The sequence below is a fragment of the Eulemur rufifrons genome, chromosome 8 (assembly GCF_041146395.1).
Source record: "Eulemur rufifrons isolate Redbay chromosome 8, OSU_ERuf_1, whole genome shotgun sequence".
Lineage (NCBI taxonomy): Eukaryota > Metazoa > Chordata > Mammalia > Primates > Lemuridae > Eulemur > Eulemur rufifrons.
In genome coordinates, this window is record NC_090990.1 from 120,123,663 (window position 1) to 120,142,376 (window position 18,714).

General features: G+C 33.1%; 1 protein-coding gene across 4 annotated transcripts in view; it reads left to right on the forward strand.

Annotated features, from left to right (window-relative positions):
• Positions 1-18,714, forward strand: part of COL11A1 (collagen type XI alpha 1 chain) — a 200,556-nt gene that overhangs the window by 21,759 nt on the left and 160,083 nt on the right. For all 4 annotated transcript variants that reach the window (XM_069479087.1, XM_069479089.1, XM_069479086.1 and 1 more), the window contains exons 2-4: positions 1,490-1,657; positions 5,913-6,126; positions 8,967-9,129. In XM_069479087.1, the coding sequence (XP_069335188.1) occupies positions 1,490-1,657; positions 5,913-6,126; positions 8,967-9,129 (545 nt within the window). The remainder of the gene's footprint in view (positions 1-1,489; positions 1,658-5,912; positions 6,127-8,966; positions 9,130-18,714) is intronic.

An 18,714-nucleotide genomic window follows, 5' to 3' on the forward strand; every position in this document is an offset into this window, starting at 1 on the left:
CATTCATCTGTCAGTGGGAACTTGGATTGTTTCCACGTTTTGGCTATGGTGAATATTGCTGGGGAGAACAAGGGTGTGCAACTATGTGGTCAACTCCCAGTTTTCAGTTATCCTGGATATATACATAGGAATGCAATTGCTAGGTCATGTCGCACTGCTGTGTGATTCCACTTAAATGAAATTTCTAGAATGGGCAACTTCGTGGAGGTAGAAAGTAGATTACAGGTTACCAGGGACTAAGAGGAGGGGGGAAGGGAGTGTTACTGCATAATGGTCACCAAGTTTCTGTTAGAGCTGAAGAAAAAGTTTTAGAAATAGTAGTGATTGCACATTGTGAGTGTAATTAATGCTATTTAGTTGTACATTTAAAAATACTTAAAGTGGTAAATTTTATGTTATATATATTTGCCACAATTAAAAAAAATTAAGTGTAGTATACCCAAAATCATTGAATTGTACCCTTTTAATGGGTGATAAATGGATAATAAAGATGTTTATACAAACTGGTCACCCTTAAAACAAAAAGTTTAAGGTTCCAAATTTATTTTATATTGACCACTTCACAGTGGCTGGAAGTAGCTGGAATGAATTGGATTTGGGAAATTTATGCTTCCACCAAAAAAATAGGCCTGTGTTACTTATATGCACTAAGGCTACGTACAAGTGCATGGGGGAACAATTACTTGATTATTCATCTCTAGGGACTTTCAATATAAATTGTGAAACATTGGAGCAATGTCCATGAAGTAACTGGCAAATTTAGAGAGTAAAAATCAACAAATTATATAGATACATACATGCATACATGCACCTTCACACACATATATGTACTTTTATATATTGTGTGCATAACTAACATAGGAAAGCACTCAAAACAAGACATTTTATGGTGTTGCCTATTATATTTTAGCATCTTTTTTTCAACTTCCCTTTGTGTATAAAATATGGCTTGGTAACTGCACATTTTATAATATTTATGTATAATATTCATTGTAAATTTGAATCTTCAAAATCACCTTTGTTTAGATTATAAATAGTTGAATAGTCATTTTATTAGAAAATAATGGAATTATTTACAGATGCTGACTTTCACTTTAATTCCAAATAATGTTATTACTTGGAATTATTAAAAAAATTATAAATTGTGATTGAAATGCATCTGAATATTTGTAAATTCATATATAGGCCATATGAAATTCTAAATACACCCATGCACCCACCTACGTACGTGCACACACATACATACACATACCTTCTGTTTTGCTTATCAATAATTTGAATCCAGATTTGAGATAGTTTGTATTTGGGAATGTTGTTATGGTTTATATTACTACCTGTTGCCCCAAACCCCCACCCAGTGTTAGAGAAGCATGGCAAGTGATAAACAGACTTGAGGGATAGAATTACATAATATTTCCTGTGTTAAAAATACTCATTTTTATATTAGATTATTTGTTCAGTTATATTTTTCTTATTTTTTGTTTTTCAGCTGCTCCAGTTGATGTACTAAAAGCATTAGATTTTCACAATTCTCCAGAGGGAATATCAAAAACAACAGGATTTTGCACAAACAGAAAGAATTCTAAAGGTTCAGATACTGCTTACAGAGTTTCAAAGCAAGCACAACTCAGTGCCCCAACAAAACAGTTATTTCCAGGTATGTTCATTTTATTATAATTATTACTGCTATCACTACTGTTGTTACTACTACTACTAGTTTTACTATTTCTTTGTTAATTATTATTTTTTATTTTTATCATGCTAAATAATGCCCAGTTATAAGGAAGAATATAATTCTTTCATATATCAAACACCAAATACATTGTGGTCACCAAAGTGATATAATGAAAGTAACCAATAATTTGATAATTGCCAATCTTAATTCAGCACAATCACAGAAAACACACTTATTTGAACTTTTAAATAATGCATTATCTTATTTCAACACGATAGCATATGAAGACAAACAACATTTTACATGTTTCACAGTTTTGTATATAATCATGTAGAATATATTGATTGTGGATGGAGATAGGAGGGAAACTTCACCCTTAATGACTACCTAGATTAATTTAATGGGAATACGGATTTAGACATACTTAGTGCATGTTTTCCTAAAATTAATGTACACATTTTTGTTGAAGGTAACACTTTCTTGGTAGATGTTAATTTTGCATTATTTTTGCATGCTGTTCTTATCTGAAATGTAATAAGTCAGCTGTCACAGTTATTGGGAATTCAGGGACTAGAGATTTTCTTAGACTTGACCTGGCAGGTTTGTATAATGGTACTTCTTTCCTGGGCTACTGCTTATTTACAAAGTAACCTGGAGAGATTAGATAAATTTGCGTCTAGACAGAGGTAGCACCTGGGTGCAGATCTTAATAAGTGGAGCATGGTCTAAGTGGTTGAATATTTTCATGTAGGCACAAATGTCCATCCAACACTAATCAACAGCTTTGATTTATTTCCAGCAACATCAGAAAGGGATTTCAGTTAGACATATATTCTGCATGGAAAAGCATTGGACACAATTGAAAAAAATCAAAATCAAATAACCAAGTTTTTGTGCCTTTTTCATATCAAATTTGTTCATGGATGCAATAACTACTGATCTTCAAAGCCCATTTTCAGAATCACTATTGAATCTGTTATGCTATTATTACATACATATGTGACTTTATATATACACACATAGCAAAGGTAGTAATAGCATTTTTAAACAATAGTCATTTAACATGATTTATTCTTAATTTATATTTATATATTTCAGAATATGAATTAAATTGAAAAACTCCACATTTTATCTATTCCAAATATACTGATCAGTGCTATTTCAGATAAAATTTTATATTTTAAGAGGCTTCATTTCTGTTGAACTAATGTAGGGAATTCTGTCTGATAAATTCATTCCGTTATGAACAACATTGATTCGAATCTTATAGGAATGAAACTAAGGTAGGGTGCCTAGGTTAGACTGAAAATTCTGTCATCATTATACTTTTTTAGATAGCTAAATTTTCTTTTTCAAAGATCATCGCTGAATGATCATAATTAAAATATTATTGTTCATTTAAATTGGGAAAAATTTCTATAATTGAAAGATTTTAGTCATTAATGTAGTTAAAAGTTAGAATTTTTCCAGTTATGCTGTACAAATTAGATGATTAATTAAAATTTTTAATAAATCATTTAGTCATATGAATACATTATTTGCTGAAATTCTTCATTTCCTTAGTGTCTCTATGTGGATGTTTTTTCATAATGTTTTTGCAAAAGAGAAAAGGTATTGTGTCCCCCTAGCTCATGATATTTTAGCACTGTTTTCTTTCACTGTATGAGATCTTTAAAAAATTGAATTACCTTTAGGGTATGAATTCCTATGATTCTCAGCATTCTGAGCTACTCATTTGAAGAAAAATTTATTTGCCATGGACCTTTTTCCACAATAAGCTGAATTATCTAGATTTATATTTATAATAAAAGCAGATAAAAAGCATTTTGTTAATTGATGTTCTTTACCTTTCCACTTTATTTCTTTGGTTATTTTTCTTCTGATTTTCATAAATATAAAATCAGATGTCTCTGTGATACAAATAAAATTGAACAAAATTATATATATACCCACATATATTTAGCTGTGATAGCATTGAGAATGTTTTAAAATTAATGCTTTTTAATTTGGAGTTTAGTTTAATTTTTGTTTAAATATATGTATTTAAGGATAAGAGCCAAATAGTCAATAAATAATTGACTGCTTTTTTAGTGACATACTCTCATATAATTTTCACAAGAGCTCTGTGGACAGGTTAAATTATCAGCCCAGTCAATGAATGGGAAGGTCAGTTAAGAGATTTTAAATAATTTGCTAAGTGCACATAGCAAGGATGTGGTGGATTGATTCCATATCTTGGCTATTATGAATAGTCTGCAGTAAACATTGGATTGTAGGTCTTTCTTCCATATACTGATTTCATTTCCTTTTAATATGTGCGCACTAGTGGGATTGCTAGATCTATTTTTAATTTTTTGAGGAAGCTCCATACTATTTTAAATAATGGCTAAACTAATTAAACTTCTGTCAACAGTGTGAAAGGGTTTCCTTTTCCCCACATTCTTGTTAACATTTGTTACCTTTTGACTTTTCAATAAGGGCCGTTCTAACTGGAGTGAGGTGATATCTCATTGTGGTTCTGATTTCCATTTCCCTGATGATTAATGATGTTGAACATTTTTTCATAGACCTGTTGGCCATTTGTGTGTCTTCTTTTGTGAAATGTTTATTCAGATCTTTTGCCCAGTTTTTAGTTGGGTTATTTGGGTTTTTTTGCTATTGAGTTGTTTGATTTCCTTATATATTTTGGATATTAACCCCTTATCAGATGTACAGTCTGCAAATATATGCTCCCATTCTGTAGGTTGTCTCTTTACTCTGTTCGTTGTTTCCTTTGCTTGTACAAAAGCTTTTTAGTTTGATGTAATTTCATTTGGATGTGATGGTGCTGAGATTTTAGCCAAATAATCTGACAAGTTACAGAACTTTTAATTGAGATACTGTACTGCCTTCTAGTTAAACATTCTATGCATATATTTGTAGCATCACAATGTATCATACTTCTTGCTTTTTTTTCTTTTATAGTACATTTTTATTAATTTCCACTTCATAAAACATGTTTTTACTACTTTTAAGTGGCTGCATATAGGGTTCCATTTATTAGATATTTTGTATTTTATTTCAGCAGCTTCAACCATTGCAGCTCACTTTAACATTTTACTTTTATAATAGTGCTTTGATGAATTGACAGCATAGTATCTTTACATGTAAGGATCCTTTCCCCATAAATTCATAGAAGTGGGATTGCAAATATCCTGTAATCTTTTGACTTTGAATCCATGACAGTCATATTCATAATGCATTTATCATTTTATACTACTCCCTGTAATAGCATTTGGAATGAATGGATTGAATATGGAAGGTCTTGATGTTGGCCTAGATACTGTTGATTGCGTATGCACACCAGTGTTGCAAATGGACAACTTTTTATCGGAAGGAATCTCATCCTTCAAATAATATTTTTAGGCCAGTGTAGTAAGAGGATCAAATGAGATATATTTTTAAAACTATTTTGAAAAATAAACCCACAGTTTAATCTTCAGTATTTTAGTAAAAAAAATTATAATATAATAAGTAGTCATTACTTAACTATTTGAAATATACTTAATGTAATCATTTAACTGATATATTTAATGTAATCATTTAACTGATATATTTAACAGATGCTTAGTGAGCGTCTATGTAGATTAGGCTGTATGTTGGGATATGATTGCAAGAGGGAAAAGAAAAAAAATGGTCTGCCTTCTTGAATTTAGAATAATGTTAGCCAACTACTCAATAGTTCTGATTTATAATGACGTATGCTTTTTACTAGTGAAACTGCATTATGTGATAGGAATAACTGACCACAAACTTTTTAGCTTTTGAAGGGGTGATGAAAAGAATATCTATGTATGTTATGTCATCACAATGCCTCTTTTTAAAAGGAGAATATATGCCTATAGACTAAACAAAGCCAGAAAACACAAACCTTGTACCAAAAGAAGTACTTAAATAACTGTTTTAACAATGCTTGCTATGTGTTTGATAGTGTACCATGATCTTGTTTTCTAACTTTGAATGCAATTTCATGTAATCTTTGTGCTTTAAATGAGTGGCTTTAAAATTTGAATATAGCTTGGATCAATATTGCAGGGAAGGCTTAACAGAGTTCCCCTCCCCATTTGTTTTATTAATCTGTTTACTGTTTAAACTTAAGTGATTTATTAAGGCCACATAGAAAGTTTAAAAATTATATAGCTATATAAGAACAATTTGGAAATTGGGAATTTCTAATTCTTTGGCCTTCTCTTCTCAGGTGGAACTTTTCCAGAAGATTTTTCAATATTATTTACAGTAAAACCCAAAAAAGGAATTCAGTCTTTCCTTTTATCTATATATAACGAACATGGTATTCAGCAAGTTGGTGTTGAGGTTGGGAGATCACCTGTTTTTCTGTTTGAAGACCACACTGGAAAACCTGCCCCAGAAGACTATCCACTCTTCAGAACTGTTAACATCGCTGATGGGAAGTAAGTAACATAGGACATTTGGGTGTAAATTCAAGAAGGAAATAGCAGTGCAGATGGAAGGAAAAAAAAAATATTCATTGTAATATCTTTGTCAGGACCACAGGGAAACCTTTAAGTTTCAGTGCCAGGAAAAACCAGGCTTTCACAAGTAATTTACATTATTATCCTATAAACAAATAAAATGTAATTTCACATTGTATTTCTTTTTCTGACTATTAGCAAACTTCATGCTAAAATTTTAGGCTATGTTTAGTAATTGTAGAAAACATTTTTAATTCATTTTGTTATCCAAATCTTATTTTCCTTAATTTCCTGCTCTTCTAACTGAAAAAAAAAAAAGAATCAATTTATTGCAGCCTGTATTTTATTTGAAAATAATAGGCAGTGTTTAGTATGAATAAATCATTAAAATAAAACATGGGAAATGCTCAATAAATAGTTTATTCATTATCCAACAGAATAAGTAGTTATATTTATATATCAAACTAGTAAAATATTGCTTTGACAATATATTGAATAAAATCAATACTTAGTACTATTCATTTCTTTTTTCATTCATATATTCTTTTAATGACAATTTATTAAATGCTTAACATGTGCCAGGCACTACACTATTCACTTGAGACTGTTAAAATGTGACGTATTTGTTGAGCTCGACTGATACAACAATTTAAATGCAAAAAAGATTGGTATTTAAACACACTTCCATTTGTTAAGAAGAATCATGACATTCATCATGAATGGTCATTCATTCCATAAGGATTTATCTACTAGCCATCACTTGGCTGGCAGTCTTCAGGGCGCAAGAGTTGTAGCAGTGAACAACCCAGGTGAAATCCTTCCACTCCTGGAGCTCAAATTTTATTAGAAAAGACAGACAATAGACACATAAATACTTACCATGCAAAGTACTAATAGTTATATGACTAGAAATAAATCAAGGCAAGGTATGTAGGGTGTACTATTTTAGATAGGCCAGTCCTCTTTGATGAGATTGCATTGAGTAAAATCACGCAGGAAGTGGGGGAATAGCCATGTGGGTAGATGGAAGGAGAGCATTCCAGGCAGAGTGAACAACACTTGCAGCCTTGTGGCTGGGGTGCAGGGAATCAGAACACAAAAAGTCAGACATGAGGGCAGAGAGGGTCAGGGGACCTCCCCCCTGTGAAGTAGAATGAGGACTTCAGCTTTTTTGTACTGTAGTTAATAGATTTTTTAGCAAGGCAAAGACTTGATCTGACTTAGGTTTTAAAAAGGTCACTCTGGTTGCGTTAGAGGAGAGGCAGAGACCAGTTAGGAGTCGAGGTGAGAGAGATGGCAGCTTGAACTAAGTTGAGGGACACTGGATTTTGTTTATACTTTGAATATATGAAACGATGGGATTTTCTGATAATATGAATGTATAAGTTTGAGAGAAAGAGATAATTAAGAATGACTCCAAGACTGTTAGTATTTTGAATATTATTCTGATACCATGATTATGATATATCATTATCACAGCCTAAATTAAGTCAACAAAAATATCAAGTTTAGGGCTCTAATCAGCTTTTAACTATTAAAATCAATTTTATTTTCTGTTAATGAAAAACACATACCCAGAAATACTAGGAATGGTTTAAGTGAAGATACAGGCTTCTTGGCATGAAGTATGTGTAAATTTTACTCTCACTGTATTAAGTAGCTCCTTATATAAATCTTTGCTGAATTCAGAGCAAGCAGACACCTATGCCAGTTGAATGTGCTAGTGGAAAGAGCAAAGAGTAAGGGTATATGGAAATATATTTGGTCCTCATCAGCAGCCATGCCAAGTCACATGAAACAGACATTTTAGAGAGGCTTCTGCAACTTTTTGGGTACTTTATTTTATGGATCTAGTCTTAGGCACTTCTGGAATATTAATCTAGCAGTTTTAATTTGGAAAAATAAAATAAAATATAAACCAGACTGGCTTGCAGAATCCAAGTGAGCTTCATTTAGTGGTTTATGTTAGCACCATATATTGTCAATAAAACCCACCGTTTTACAGTATGGTTAGGGAATGTAGTTTCCAAAGTTCTGGCCATGTCTCCTCTGCCAAGCCTGTCATCACTGCCCTGAATTAGCTGCAGCAGTAGCTGCAGAGTGAATTGAGACTCTCATTCCACACATGCGTTGACTATGCTTTCTTTCTGTTTTCCCACTTACTGCCAACTCTGGAAAGAAGGAGAGATATTGTGTCTCAGTCTTGGATGCTGCCCACAGCAGTGATCTATAACTGTCTTGAAATTAAAGTGGAAAAAGAAAATGAAAGCACTTGAAATAAATGTGAATAAAGACAGAGCAGCACATTGTGTTTTACAATTAGAATGTTCATTTGCTCCAGATGGAGCAGTCATTCAATTAGTAGACATAACCCTTTTGCAGTCAATCTCAGGGGATTACTAGAGCAGAATTTTTTTTAAGTGGAATTCCACTTTGGAAGAAAGCATTTACGTACATGGAAACTATTATTTACCCCATATCCCACCCTAATCTCTATCAGATACCTTCATCAGGACACAGTGAGGTTAAGCTTTTGTTGCTACAACACAAAGCGAAGCCAAGGATGGGCACATCCTTATCAGCATGGACAGTTAATTCTGCTGTGTCTTTTATGCTGATTGTGTCCTTTTGAGTATCTAGCACTGTCCTGGGTGAACAGTAAGTAGCCACCTATTAACCCATTGATTAATAAATAAGCCTACATTTTTGTATGATTTCAGCTCACTTTTACAATTTAAAATACACAACATTTTAACATGAATAACGGTTTGGCAGCCAATGTCTTTGAAGCTTACAAAAGAATTACTTGGCTTTTTTAGGTGGCATCGGGTAGCAATCAGCGTGGAGAAGAAAACTGTGACAATGATTGTTGATTGTAAGAAGAAAACCACAAAACCACTTGATAGAAGTGAGAAAGCAATTGTTGATACCAATGGAATCACGGTTTTTGGAACAAGGATTTTGGATGAAGAAGTTTTTGAGGTAAAAACAAACTTTAATTTAAGCTGAATATGTTAAATCAGATCAACTGGGTTAATAACAGTAACGCTCAATATATGTTATAAAGCAAAGTTGAAAACTCTAAAGGGTGACCTACTTTCTTCTTCTGCGGGTGTAGGGGTGATGTTTTCTATTGTTCAGTAAGAGAATGACGAGACAATGGTGACTGTAACTCCTGGGAAACCTTTACAGGGATTGGTTGATTTGAACACAGGCATGCTGTTCTCCTGGAAAGGACAAACGGCTTCACTCTTAGTACTTTGTATTATTTTCTTTGGAGAAAAGAACATTTTCTTCACTTCCTTCTCTGGGAGATTAATTTCAAAAAATGTACAAGTCATACATTTGCCTTTCTCTGTTCTTTGTGAATATTTCCAAGGTAAAATAGAGATCCTATTACAAAAGATGAACTTTAAGTTTTTAAATCACTTTAAAAAAAATAATATGAAGGTCATGGTAAGAAGCTTCCTTCCAAATACATTTCACTAATTATGATAATCACATTCTTAGAATCCTTCTATCATCGGATCTGGTAACTTATGCTTTAGTTTTAGTCAATTTTTAACAGAAGAAACAGAGCCAAGTCCTGACTCCATTAAGGGATACACTCCTGAGATATTCATTATTTTGGTGGTTGTTTTCAAACACTTTCTAAGTCATTTATTTTTTAAGGTGCAACAAAATAAAGCTGTGTAATATAGTACAGATTAATATATATGTTTTACATGGGAGATTGGCCATACTTTGTTGATGTGTGAACATATATACACGTGTCATATACATAGATATAAGCACATATATTCAGAGACAGTATATATTTTCATAAAAAGAACAATGTAAATTCGGAGCATAAGCTAGAATACTGCATTCCTATTTTTATAAACATAACTTACAGCATAATTTTAAATATAATTGACATTTGTGCCATTTACAGGTTATTTATTTGGGAAGCTATTTGTTTCTAATTTTTTTCCCTAGTGTGTACCTAAGCCTTTATATCTACATAAAATATTTTAATTCATTATATCATACTGAATTATGTAAATGATAAACTGATTCTGGTAATATATAATAGTAATATACTCTCAGATCTTCTAGTGTCATGCATTGAGTGCACATACATGACAGCAAACAAAGCTATTTATTTATTAGGTGAATGAATATTACAAACAATTACTACAATTTCTAGTCTGACCAAGTCTTATTTTAAAATAAAACTATTCATAAACATCAGTTTTACAGACAAATTTATCTTTGTAACCCACACAACCTTATTTTCCAGGAACATAAATGAGTAATATGGAAGAATAATGTTAGTACAATTTTTCTTTTTTTAAAAAAAAGTCTTAACTTTATGAAACCATATCCTACATTTTAAGTCCTAGAGAAATTTCAGTTGTCTATTTGGAAAAGCTATTAAAATATTAAGAAAAAAATTTTGAAAAGATTCTTTAATGAAACCTGTAGTGCATATGACAGTAAATAGTAGAAAATAAGTTTATTAAGCTACTTTGAGTCTTAGAGTTTATGAAAACTTATGAAGTTGTATATAAAACATTTATTTACTATGAAGTGAAATTTGTTTTTTAAATGTAAAGGAACACAGAAATTTTCACTATCAGGTTTATTTTTGCTATCTTCTACCAGCTAAATACAGAAACTATCTTTACTTAATAAAATATTGAGAAGACTTTAGAGCAAGATTCTTTGAAATGGATGAAATTTTGTATTTATCTAGTTCACACATGCAGTCATCAGACGTAAGATTAAGATCTCTTTTCCTAAATTGTATTATCATATGGATATATAAAATTCAAAGAACAATTTGGTCTCTTTCCACTTAAAAATAGAGCTGGGGCCGGGCGCGGTGGCTCACGCCTGTAATCCTAGCACTCTGGGAGGCCGAGGCGGGTGGATCGCTCGAGGTCAGGAGTTCGAGACCAGCCTGAGCAAGAGTGAGACCCCGTCTCTACTAAAAATAGAAAGAAATTATATGGACAACTAAAATATATATATACAAAAAAAAAAATTAGCCGGGCATGGTGGCGCATGCCTGTAGTCCCAGCTACTCGGGAGGCTGAGGCAGGAGGATCGCTTAAGCCCAGGAGTTTGAGGTTGCTGTGAGCTAGACTGACGCCATGGCACTCACTCTAGCCTGGGCAACAGAGTGAGACTCTGTCTCAAAAAAAAAAAAAAAAAAAAAAAATAGAGCTGGAAGAAAATAAATCATTCAATCACAGTTTTAAATCAGAATAAAAATTTCTCGCTTCTTTTATGAAATTAGTTCATTCTATTGAATACTTGATGTTAATATATCTTTTTCTTAAAATTTTCTGTAGTATTTTTTCTGTTCATTTTGGTTTGTGTTATGGTGCCTATATGACTTTGGAATCTTTACAAGTGAACATGTAGGTAGAAATTAAACTAAAAATGACAGGAGAGAGAGATGCTACTGTGTACACATTATTTTAGTGTTTGATAAGCAATTGTCCCACTCTGGTATGGGATGTTGATAGTGGGGAAGGTTGTGTGGTTGGGGGTAGGGTGCGGAGAATATTGAGAACTCTCTATACTTTCTGGTTAATATTGCTGTGAAAACCATTTATGTTTTTTCCTATGCTGTCTTTTAGGAGTTTCGTAGTTTTGTGTTTTATATTTAGGTCTATGACACATTTTGAGTTAATTTTTGTGAAGGGTGTAAGGTCTGTTTCTATTTTCCTTTTTTTTTTTTGCATGTGGGTGTCCAGTTGTTCCAGCACTATTAGTTGAAAAAATTATCTTTGCTTCACTATATTTTTTTATCCTTTGTCAAAGATCAATTTAGTATATTTATATGGATCTTTTCTAGGTTTTTTATTCTGTTCCATTGATCTGTTTATTAATTCTTTCACCAATACCATCCTGTATTGATTACTGTAACATTACAGTAAGTCTTGAAGTCAGGTAGTGTCTTCATCTGGTTTTGGTATTAGGGTGATGTGGCTTCATAGAATGAGTTAGGAATTATTCTCTTTGCTTCTATTTTTTGAAAGAGATTATAGAGTTTTGGTCTAATTTTTTTCTTAAATCTTTTGTAGGATTCACCACTGAACTGGGTGCTTACTGTTTAGGGATGTTACTAATTTTTGATTCAATTTCTTTATTGGATGGAGGCCTTTTTAGATTTTCTATTTTTTTGTGTACGAGTTATTACAAATTGCATCTAAGAAGGAATTGATCTACATCATCTAAATTATTAAATTTGTGGGCATAGAGTTTTTCATTTTCCTTCATTATCCTTTTTATGTCCATGGGATCTGTAATAATGTCCCTTTTATTTCTGCTAGTAGCAATTTTTATGTAACCTCTCTATTTTTTCCTTAGTTAACCTGGCTAGACATTTATCATTTTTATTAATGTTTTCAAAGAACCCGTTTTGGGTTTTAGTGATAATTCTGTAGCGACTTTCTGTTGTTTGTTTTATTATTTCTGTTCTAATTTTTATTTTTTTTTCTTTTGTTCTGTTTACTTTGGATTTAGTTTGCTCTTCTTTGTGTAGTTTCTTAAGATGGAAGCTTAGATGATTGATTTTAGATCTTTCTTCTTTTCTAATATAGACAATTAATGCTATAAATTTCTCTCTAAGTTTTATTTTCATTTTTCTCATAATATTTTTAATTACTCTTGATATTTCTTCCTGGACCCATTTGTTATTTAGAAATGTGCATTTTAATGTCCAGGTATTTTGGAATTTCCACCTGTTTTTTTTGTTGTTTTCTAGATTATTTTCATTGTTATCTAAGAGCAGACATTGTATGATTTGTATTCTTTTAAATTTGTCAAGGGCTTTTTTTATAGCCCAGAATGTATTCTATCTTGGTGGATGTCCATGTGAGCTTTCCAATGGTGAGTTATCTTCTATTGTTGTATGTAGTAGTCTATAGATGTCAGTTGTATCTAGTTGACTGACAGTGCTTTTTAGCTCAGCTATATCCTTATTAACTTTTGCCTGCTGTACGTGTTCATTTCTGATAGCGGTGTATTAAAGTCTCCAAAGGTAATAGAAGATTTGTCTATTTCTCCTTGTGGTTCTATGAATTTTTGCCTCATGTATTTTGATACTCAGTTTTTAGGGGCATACGCATGAGGGATGGTTATGTATTATTGGAGTATTGAACACTTTATTATCATGTAATATTCTTCTTTATCCCTTATAACTTTCCTTTTTCTGAGTCTGCTCTGTTGGAAATTAATTTAGCTACTCCTTCTTTCTCGTGATTAGTACTAGCATGTTATACCTTTCTCCATACCTTTACCTTTACTCTGTATGTGCCATTATATTTAAAGTGGGTCTTTTGTAGACAACATGTAGTTGGATCTTATTTTTTGATTCACTCTGACAGTCTCTGTCTTTAACAGGTTTATTTAGATCATTGAATTTTAAGGTGATTAATGATATAGTTGACATACGGTTTACCATATTTATTACTGTCTATTCCTTTTTCTTGGTCTCCATTTCTGTTTTTCTCTTCCACAATTTTTCTACCTTTTGTAGTTTAAATTGAGCATCTTATATGATTCTGTTTTCTCTATTTTCATAGCATATCAATTATACTTTTTTTAAGAACATTTTTTTGATAGTTGCCCCAGATTTTCCAATGTAGATTTATACCTAATCCAAGCCAAGTTTCAAATAACATTATGCTGCTTCATGGGTAGTGCAAATACCTTATAAAAACAAAATATTCCTAATGCCTCCCTCATGTTCTTTCTGTCATTGCTGTCATTCATTTCACTTATACATAAGCTTACCATAAGCATATATAAATAATTAAATACATTGTTGCTATTATTACTTTGAATAAACTGTTATATCTTAGCTCAATCCAGATTAAGAAAAAAAATTTCATTTTACCTTCACTCATTCATTCTCTAATCATTTTTCTTTCTTAATGTAGATTCAAGTTTCTCACCTATATTATCTTCATTCTTTGTGAAGAACTTCTTTTAACATTTCTTGCAAGGTAGGTCTACTGGCAAAAAATTCCTCAACTTTTTTTAATTGAAAAAAATATGTATTTCTCCTTCACTTTTGAAGACAATTTCTCAGGTTACAAAAGTCCAGGTTGGCGGTCTTTTTCTCTCAACACTTTAAATGTTTCACTCCACCCTCTTTTCGTTGTGTGGTTTCTGAGGAGAAGATGAATATAATTCTTATCTTTGCTTATGTCTAGGTAAGGTGCTTTTTTTTCCCCCCTTGTTGCTTTCCAGATTTTTAATTTATTTTAATATTTATGATATCTGAATATGATATTCCTAGATGTAATTTTTTTTTTGGCATTTATTTTGCTTCATATTCTCTGAGCTTCCTCCATCTGTAGTTTTTTTTGTCTGACATTAATTTGAGGAAAATTCTCAGTCACTATTGCTTCAAATGTTGCTTCTATTCTTTTCTCTCTTTCTTCTTCTGATTTTCCCGTTATGTGTATATTACATCTTTTGTAGTTGTCCCATGGTTTTTGGATATTCTTTTCTGTTTTGTTTCCCAATCTTTTTTCTTTGCTTTTAGTTTTGGAATTTTCTATTGTCAGATTCTCAAAATCATATTGTTTCTTCAGCAGTGTCTAGTCTACTAATGAGCTCTTCAATGGCACTCTTCATTTCTGTTACAGTGTTTTTGATCTCTGGCATTTAGGTGAGGCTGAGCTTCTGAACTGTGAACTTTATCAGTGCTTCTTAGACCTCCACCCCATCCAAGGTGGAATAGGGTGGCTGGAGGGGGATGGGGTTATGTATTTCCTTCTTCTACATGGAAGGATAGAGGGAGCTGTAGTTGGGCACTTCCTTTCTGTCACACCGAAGGCTAATACATGGAGTTAGGTACAGGCATACCTTGTTATGTTGTGCTTCACTTTACTGTGTCTTGCCGATATTTTTTTTAAAAAACAAACCGAAGGTTTGTGGCAACCTTACATTGAGCAAGTCTATTGGCACCATTTTTCCAACGGCATGTGTTCACTTCCTGTCTTTGTGTTACATTTTGGTAATTCTAGCAGTATTTTAAACTTTTTCATTATTATTATATCTCTTATAGTGACCCATGATGAGTGATCTTTAATTTCACTATTTGTAATTGTTTTGAGGTGTCACAAACTGTGACCACATAAGGCAGCAAACTTAATCGATAAGTGTTGTGTGTGTTCTGATTGCTCCACTGACTGTTCTCTGACTCTCTTCCTCTTCTTGGGCCTACCTAGTCTTCCTTGAGACACAACAATATTGAAGTTAGGCCAACTGATAACTTCTAATGGTCTACAAGTTTTCAAGTGAAAGGAAGAGTCACAGGTCTCTCACTTAAAATCAAAAGCTAGAAATGATTATGCTTCATGAAGAAGGCATGTTGAAAACCAAGATAGGCCAAAGGGTGGGCCTCTTCTGCCAAACAATTAGCCAAGTCATGAATGCCAATGAGTAGTTTTTGGAGGTAATTAAAAGTACTACTCCAGTCCACATATGGATGATAAGAAAACAAAACAGCCTTATTGATGATATGGAAAAACTTTTAGGATCTGACTAGAAGATTAAACTAGCTATAATATTCCTGTAAGCCAAAGCCTAATCCAGAGCAAGACCCTAACTCTCTTCAATTCTGTGAAGGTTGAGAGAGGTCAGGAAGCTTCAGAAGAAAAGTTGGAATCTAAAAGAGGTTGGTTCATGTGGTTTAAGGAAGGAAGCCATCTTTGTAATATAAAAGTACAAGGTGAAACAGCAAATGTTGATGTTGAAGCTGTAGAAATTATCCAGGAGATCTAGCTGAGATAATTAATGAAGGTAGCTACACTGATCAATAGATTTCCAATGTAGACAAAACCACCTTCTATCAGAAGAAGATGCCACTGAGGACTTTCATAGCTAGAAAGGAGAAATCAATACCTGATTTCAAAGCTTCAAAGGACAGACTGACTCTCTTGTTAGAGGCCAGTGCAGCTGATGAGTTTAAGTTGAAGCCAGTGCTCATTTACCATTCTAAAATTCCTAGGCTCTTAAGAATCATGCTAAATTTACTCTGCCTGTGCTCTATCAGTGGAACAAAAAAGCCTGGATGATAGTGTATCTGTTTACAGAAAGTTTTCTTGCATATTTTAAGCCCACTTTTGAGACCTACTGTTCAGAAAAAAAGATTCATTTCAAAATATTCCTCTCATTGACAATGTACCTAGTCACTCAAGAACTCTGATGGAAATGTACAAGGAGATTAATGTTGTTTTCATACCTGCTATCCCTACATTCTGAAGCTTATGGATCAGGAGTAATGTTGACTTTCAAGTCTTATCATTTAAGAAATATATTTCATAACGCTATTTCTGTCCATAGATAGTGATTCCACTGATAAATCTGGGCAAAGTAAATTGAAAATCTTCTGAAAAGGGTTCACCATGCCTGGTTCCATGAAGAACATTGGTGATTAAATGGAGGAGGTCAAAATATCAACATTAACAAGATTTTGAAAGAAATTGATTCCAGTCCTCATTCATGACTCTGAGGGACTTAAGATTTCAGTGGAGGAATAATGGCAGATGTCGTATAAATAGCAAAAGAACTAGAATTAGAAGTATAGCCTGAAGGTGTATTAAGGTTGGTGCAAAAGTAACTGTGGTTTCAGATCTTGAATTTTAAATCATTATAACTAGGTTGAAACACAGCTTTATTAATCAAAATAGAAACCATTACAATCAACACATTTTTGGCAATAAGAAATGTTTGTTTATTCCTGTAGCGTAAATATCTGTGCTTTGGGATTTGAGGAACTCTTGGAAAGCATTTTCTGCATCCTGCTGGTTGTGGAAGCATTTTCCCTACAAAAAGTTGTCTAAGTGGGTTGGCGAGAGGTCAGGTGAAAATGGCGGATGAGGCAAAGCTTCATAGCCCAATTTGTTCAACTTTTGAAGTGTTGGCTGTGCCACATGCAGTCAGGCATTGTCGTGGAAAGGAATTGGGCCCTTTCTGTTGACCAGTGTCGGCTGCAGGTGTTGCAGTTTTCCGTTCATCTCATCGATTTGCTGAGCATAGTTCCCGATGTAATGATTTCACCAGGATTCAGAAAGCTATAGTGGATCAGACTGGCAGCAGACCACCAAACAGTGACCACGACCTTTTTTTTGGTGCAAGTTTGGCTTTGGGAAGTGCCTTGGAGCTTCTTCTTGGTCCAACCACTGAGCTGGTCATTGTGTAAAATCCATTTTTTGTCGCATGTCACAATCCAATCAAGAAATGGTTCGCTGTGGTTGCCTACAAGAAGGGCAGACGACACTTCAAAACGATGATTTTTTTTTTTTTTTTAATTTTCGTTCTGCTCGTGAGGCACCCATTTATCTAACTTTTTCACCTTTCCATTTTGCTTCAAATGCTGAATGACCGTAGAATGGTCGACCTTGAGTTCTTCGGCAACTTCTTGTGTAGTTGTAAGAGGATCAGCTTCGATGACTGCTCTCAATTGGTTGTTGTCGACTTCCGATGGCTGCCACTGCACTCCTCATCTTCAAGGTTCTCGTTTCCTTTCCAAAACTTCTTGAACCACCACTGCACTGTACGTTCTTTAGCAGTGCCTGGGCCAAATGCATTGTTGATGTTGCGAGTTGTCTCTGCTGCTTTAGGACCCATTTTTGAACTCACATAAGAAAATTGCTCGAATTTAATTTTTATTTAACATCATTTCCATAATTTAAAATAAATGTAAAATAAACAGCAAGTAGTAAGTCATTTGCAAAAAAAAAAAATAAAGTGAGAAATGTACATTAAAATGATGTATAACATACCCACATTTATTAAAGAATATATTCTAATATCAAACAGCAAATTTCAATATGCTAAAACTGCAATTCATTTTACACCAACCTAATAACTGAACTGTTGCAATCTCATGATAAAAGTTGAACAGATGATGAGCTGCTTTTTATGGATGAGCAAAGAAAGTGATTTCTTGAGATAGAATCTGTTCTTTGTGAAGATGCTGTGAGCATTGTTAAATGATACCAAAGGATTTAAAATATGACATAAGTTTCCTTGATAAAGCCGTGGCAGGGTTTGAGAGGACTGGCTCTAATTTTGAAAGAAGTTCAACTGTGGGTAAAATGCTATCAAACATCATTGAATGCTGCAGAGAAATCTTTCATGAAAGAAAGAGTCAATTGATGTGACAAACTTCATTGTCATCTTAATTGAGAAATTGCCACAGCCACCACAACCCTCAGTAACTACCACCCTGATTAGTCAGCAGCCATCAACATGGAGGCAAACCCTCTACCAGTAAAACTATTAGATTATGACTTGCTGAAGGCTCAGATGATCATTAGTATTTTTTAACAATAAAGTATTTTTATTTTAAGATATGCACTCTAATTTTATACATAATGCTACTGCATACTCAATAGACTACATTATAGTATAAACATGAATTTTATATGTGCTGAGGAACCAAAAAAGTTGTGTGATTCTCTTTATTGGCAGTATTTGCTTTATTGTGGTAGTCTAGAACCAAACTTACCCTATCTCCTAAGTATGCCTGTTTTTTTCTTTCTCAAGTTAGGT